The following is a 6,248-nucleotide window of genomic DNA, read 5'->3' on the forward strand; positions in this document are numbered from 1 at the left end:
TTATCAATCTTAAAAAATATCAATATATTGTTATTCACAAGCAAACTACCAAAAAAATCATAAAAATACATATATTACATATAAATCTAAATAAGCATAAATTGAGTACATTTTTGTCAAGGTCGCCGCTAGGACGACAGAGTCAGAACGTAAAAAATCAGTCGAATGAAACAAGTAGAACCAAAAATAGTAAATAAAAGTACGACTAAAATAGTCGATAGTAAATAGTTACAAAATCAACCGAAGCAAAAATAGCGACTGAAAACAGTCGACTGGAAGAGTCACTGGTAAAAAGTAGTAAAATCAGTCGGATCAAAAATATCGGCTGGAACAGTCGATAGTAAAAAGTAGTCAATTACTAAACAGTCTATAGTTAATTTCGGTCGATAGATCCCAACACTAAAAATAATGCTAATATAATTACTTTACAATTTCCAATTTCAAATTCTGTCATATTAAACTTCATTCTAGAATGAAATAGCACTCAGTCGAGAATCAAAGCTACAAGGAAGTTAAAAATGGGAAAGAGTTTGTGAAAAAAGAGGCGACTTTTTAAACGGCAATACAAAGCATCACTGAGAGTCTATTAGAAAATAGACCAAACCGTTTGATTCGTTCACTATTCAGGTACTTTGAAAACAGCCGGATAGACAGGGTCTTACATATTCCCCCCCTTCTACAGAAACGACCACAGGGATGTACGTGGTCGTCTTTACATCAGACAGCTTATAGTTGTCATAAAAAGTTATCGGTCAATTTGCCTTTTAAAATCGTCGAAATGACACTGTTTCCACTCAAATTTCCATTGTACCCCTCTACGGAAGCTTCCTAATTTTAATGACTCCATATTCCGATAGTCTACGGCTAAGAGACGGACCTGTAATCTTCCTTTGCTGGCCGTTCCCACTGAATTGCAAACTCCTGTCAAAATTCCAGTAGACTATGTTAATTCATAGCAACTTCAGTCCGCTTTTGATGGCCTTACAACTTGATCTGCGATATATATGCTGCGATATATATATATATATATATATATATATATATATATATATATATATATATATATATATATATATATATATATATATATATATTACACATTTGTTTGTTTGAAATTTCACATTTGTTCTTAGAAATTTCTGTAGGTAGTGTGAGTGACGTTATGGAATCCTGCTCCAGCTGAAAATTTATATTTTGTAAAATATGCTTTAACATACATAATTCAATCTACGTCCATGTGCTCTATTCTAAAAGGTTACTCCACTGACGCGGACATCTCCATTAACTTGAATGTGATCTACTGTTCACTATTCAGGTAGTTTTAAAACAGTTGGCCGGATATACAGGAACTTACAAACCCCCCCCCCCCTTCTACAGAAACGACCACAGCGATGTACGTGGTCGTCATTCCATCAGACAGCTTATACTTGTCATAAAAATTTACCCAATTTGCCTTTGAAAATCGTCGAAATGGCACTGTTTCCACTCAAATTTCCATTGTACCCCTCTACGGAAGTTTCCTAATTTTAATGACTCCTGGAGAGGAGACGGAGCTGTAATCTTCCTTTGATTGGCCGTTCACACTGAATTGTAAACTCCTGTCGAAATTCCAGTAGACTATGTTAATTCATAGCAACTTCAGTCCGCTTTTGATGGCTTTACAACTTGAACTGCGATATATATGCTGGGAATTCATCGACTAGGAATGTTTATCAAAGCTTCAGTAATTCTTATTTGGAATAGTTTATGGCTAAGGCTCGTTGAGCACCTTCAATATACCTTTTGCCGGCAATCCACTTAACTAAACCAAGAAACATTTTGAATGAAACGAACTGTGGAACGACTGCCAATCCAACCTCAACCTGCCTTCTTTTGTTTGCTAACTAAGTTTATTCCGGTTAATTGAATGAATTCAAAAGCCTTATGATTTCCCCGGAATTCTACCGACTGCGCCAGTTATAAAATGTGAAAGGGTTTGAAATTGAAAAGAAACTATTATTTTACATTTAAAAAACAGTTTTATTTTCGGGAAGAAGAGGCGACTTGTTGAATGGCGATACAAAGCTAAACTGAGCTACTCAGGGTCGTATTACATCACGGATACATCAATATTGTGTATACTGTGTGGCATGTAGCTTATTGATAACATCCTATTATCTCACACACTTATTTACCGTAATAAACAAGATAAGGTCAGCTCAAAACTACAATATTAGATACAGAAGACGAAACATATACCGAACATTAAAACGAAATATATATTTTTGAAATATAAATATAATTGCTGATAACAAAACAAACCGTTATATAATGACTATAAAAGAAACAAGTTTTTCAAGAATGTCTTTTAATTACTCAAGGGTGAAACATATAAAAGTATATGTATATATATATATATATATATATATATATATATATATATAAATATAAAAGTATATATATATATATATATATATATATATATATATATAAATATATATATATATAAAAGTATATATATATATATATATATATATATATATATATATATATATATATATATAAATATATATATATATAAAAGTATATATATATATATATATATATATATATATATATATATATATAAATATATATATATAAAAGTATATATATATATATATATATATATATATATAAATATATATATATATAAAAGTATATATATATATATATATGTGTGTGTGTGTGTGTGTGTGTATGTGTGTGTATCTGGTAGAAGAATATAAGGAATCGATATAAATTTGTTCTTAGAAATTTCTGTAGGTAGTGTGAGTGACGTTATGGAATCCTGCTCCAGCTGAAAATTTATATTTGGTAAAATATGCTTTAACATACATAATTCAACCTACGTCCATGTGCTCTAGTCTAAAAGGTTACTCCACTGACGCGGACATCTCCATTAACTTGAATGTGATCTACTGTTCACTACTCAGGTAGTTTTAAAACAGTTGACCGGATATACAGGAACTTACAAAGCCCCCTCCCCCTTCTACAGAAACAACCACAGGAATGTACGTGGTCGTCATTCCATCAGACAGCTTATACTTGTCATGAAAAGTTACCCGTCAATTTGCCTTTGAAAATCGTCGAAATGGCACTGTTTCCACTCAAATTTCCATTGTACCCCTCTACGGAAGTTTTCTAATTTTAATGACTCCATATTCCGATAGTGTACGGCTAGGAGACGGAGCTGTAATCTTCCTTTGGTTGGCCGTTCACACTGAATTGTAAACTCCTGTCGAAATTCCAGTAGACTATGTTAATTCATAGCAACTTCAGTCCGCTTTTGATGGCTTTACAACTTGAACTGCGATATATATGCTGGGAATTCATCGACTAGGAATGTTTATCAAAGCTTCAGTAATTCTTATTTGGAATAGTTTATGGCTAAGGCTCGTTGAGCACCTTCAATATAACTTTTGCCGAGAATCCACTTAACTAAACCAAGAAACGTTTTGAATGAAACGAACTGTGGAACGACTGCCAATCCAACCTCAACCTGCCTTCTTTTGTTTGCTAACTAAGTTTATTCCGGTTAATTGAATGAATTTAAAAGCCTTATGATTTCCCCGGAATTCTACCGACTGAGCCATTTATAAAATGTGAAAGGGTTTGAAATAGAAAAGAAACTATTATTTTACATTTAAAAAACAGTTTCATTTTCGGGAAGAAGAGGCGACTTGTTGAATGGAGGTACAAAGATAAACTGAGGGTCTATTGGAAAACAAATCAACTCGTCTCACTCGATCACCAATCAGGTAGTTTTCAAATATATGGCCGGATACTCAGGGTCGTATTACATCATGGATACATCAATATTGTGTATACTGTGTAGCATGTAGCTTATTGATAACATCCTATTTTCTTACGCACTTTTTTACCATAATAAACAACATAAGGTCAGCTCAAAACTACAATATTAGATACAGAGGACTGAAAAGTACAAAAAGAAACTGTTTTACCGACTGATGCTGTTTTTTTTTTCATATTCACTTCATGACTTTTTAAACTCAGGATGCTGTTTCCGTAATTTAATCAAGAATAATTACAATGAAATGTAATTAAAACCAAATATATATTTTTGAAATATAAATATAATTGCTGATACCAAAACAAACCGTTAAGTAATGACTATGAAAGAAACAAATTATTCAAGAATGTCTTTTTATTACTCAAGTGTAAAACATGCAAAAGTATATATATAAATCTGTTAGAAGAATATAAGGAATCGATATAAATTTTAGTTCTTAGAAATTTCTGTAGGTAGTGTGAGTGACGTTATGGAATCCTGCTCCAACTGAAAATTTATATTTTGTAAATTATGTTTTAACATACATAATTCAACTTACCTCCATGTGCTCTAGTCTCAAAGGTAACTCCACTGACGCGGACATCTCCATTAACTTGAATGTGATCTACTGTTGTGAATGGAATTCGGTGAGGGAAGTCACAGAAAAATTGACCATTTATTTCAACCTGCAGATAATGTATTAATATTCGATAAAACAAACTGGATAAAAATAAATACTTACAACATATCTGTCAGGATCTACTCTAATAAGGATATCGAATGGTTGTCCTTTGTGAATTAGTAAAGGACCATCACCGATTTCTTGTTCCCAGGTTCCGTGTCTTTTGGAATTTCGAGCAACGTAGCCTGAAATAACGAAAATAAATTAAAAGCGTTTCTTTTTCTTGATTTAGTCACCTTAGTACCTTGATTTAATCTAACAGAGAAATGTAATGCAATAGTTGCACTGTCTGAAGCAGGACCACTTTGTAGATTTATGGCAAATCTGTGGAAAATTTTAAGGTATTAATTGAAAATTTAATTAACAAATGGATAAAATCAAAAAACGTTGAGAAGGAAATTAAAATATATTCGAGCCGTCTCAGCAATAATAACATATACGATATATCATATATAAAATACATTTTTTAAATAAATTACCTATCTCCTGCAGGAATAGCTTGTCCTCGAACGCGAATTGAAAGGCCTGGTCGGAGACCACCGGGAATGGGCGACAGATGAGCCATAGTAGATAAAGTACAACTTGATGAAAACCACTAATGAAATTGTTGCTGTTGTCATCTGGTGTTATTTATATTTAGCTTTCTATCTTATCGCCTTCAATTGATAATATATCAATGGCATATTAATAAGATAACCTGATACATTTATTTGTCACTTAAAGGAAATTAGATCAGCTAATTACTATAACAGATTGTTTTGAAGCTATTTCAAATATATAATATAAAAGTTTTAAATACACATATTGATGTACAATAAATCGCTTCGGGACCCCGTATTTAATTAAAACGAATTTCATAGATATATATATTTCCTTATCTCTCAAGTACTACATATATAAATACGTCAATGTATATTTTTTGAATAAATGTACACTCATACTTATATTTATATATATTCGAATAAATATAAGCTGGACTAGTGTTGGAAACTATCTATTGAAGAGAGTCGAAAGAGTCCATAGTCGCAAAGTAATTGAACTAGTCGAATAAAATATATTACTAATTAACATTTCAGTCAAATGCACTAAACCTAATATGTATGTAATCTTAACTATTTTGGATCGCACAGTTTTTAAATAAAATATCAATTCTATTTATAGTTAAGTTAATCAGGAATATTTAAAACTTATTATTCGTTAAAACTTTAATGAAAAGATTTTCAGCATAGAAAAGACTTAACAAACATCAAGAGACTTCGAGAATCGACAAAGCGAATCAAAAATAATGAAATATATTAGCTGTTAAAGTAACATAAATCCAGTTTAAAGTACTTTATCAATATTATATATTATCACATTGATAAATAATATTGAAAAATATATTTCTTAAATGCTGCTGTACATTGGTTCATGCAATCATATTACAAATAAAACACTAAACCATTTATTTACATATAAACATAAATTCGGCATATCACATTCGAAGTTGCAACTAGGAAGGCAAAAGCCATAACGTGAAAAACTAGTCACCATAAATCTAGTATCTAATGTTTCATTCCCGTCAGTTTGTCAGTTTAGTCATCAATTTAGTCGACTGAAGTAGTCGTGACTGAAAATAGTAACTAACAAAACATTGAAATAAACTAGCCACGACTACAAAGGATCGACCTAAAAGACGATAGAAAAAGTAGTGTAGTGGTTTTCCGGAAGGCTGTAAAATATCCTTCGCCTAGAGCGATTATCTTCTTATTTGAT

General features: G+C 31.5%; 1 protein-coding gene across 2 annotated transcripts; it reads right to left on the reverse strand.

Moving 5' to 3' along the window:
• Positions 1 to 2,715: 2,715 nt before the first annotated feature.
• Positions 2,716 to 5,304, reverse strand: LOC143197787 (galectin-7). 2 transcript variants are annotated; one of them, XM_076406549.1, is made up of 5 exons: positions 4,973 to 5,132; positions 4,738 to 4,817; positions 4,554 to 4,678; positions 4,371 to 4,497; positions 2,716 to 2,818 (listed from the first exon to the last, which is right to left on the reverse strand). In XM_076406549.1, exons 1-5 carry the CDS (start codon positions 5,056 to 5,058, stop codon positions 2,769 to 2,771), a joined length of 468 nt encoding a protein of 155 aa, XP_076262664.1. In that variant the 5' UTR covers positions 5,059 to 5,132; the 3' UTR covers positions 2,716 to 2,768. The 2 variants fall into 2 exon arrangements, with proteins under 2 accessions (XP_076262664.1, XP_076262655.1); XM_076406540.1 differs by lacking the exon at positions 2,716 to 2,818 and adding an exon at positions 4,169 to 4,318 and having other exon boundaries at positions 4,973 to 5,304.
• Positions 5,305 to 6,248: the final 944 nt, after the last annotated feature.

Source organism: Rhynchophorus ferrugineus, unplaced genomic scaffold, assembly GCF_030347505.1.
Source record: "Rhynchophorus ferrugineus isolate W39M unplaced genomic scaffold, kcgeb_rfMv2 rfM1, whole genome shotgun sequence".
Taxonomy (NCBI): Eukaryota; Metazoa; Arthropoda; class Insecta; order Coleoptera; family Curculionidae; genus Rhynchophorus; species Rhynchophorus ferrugineus.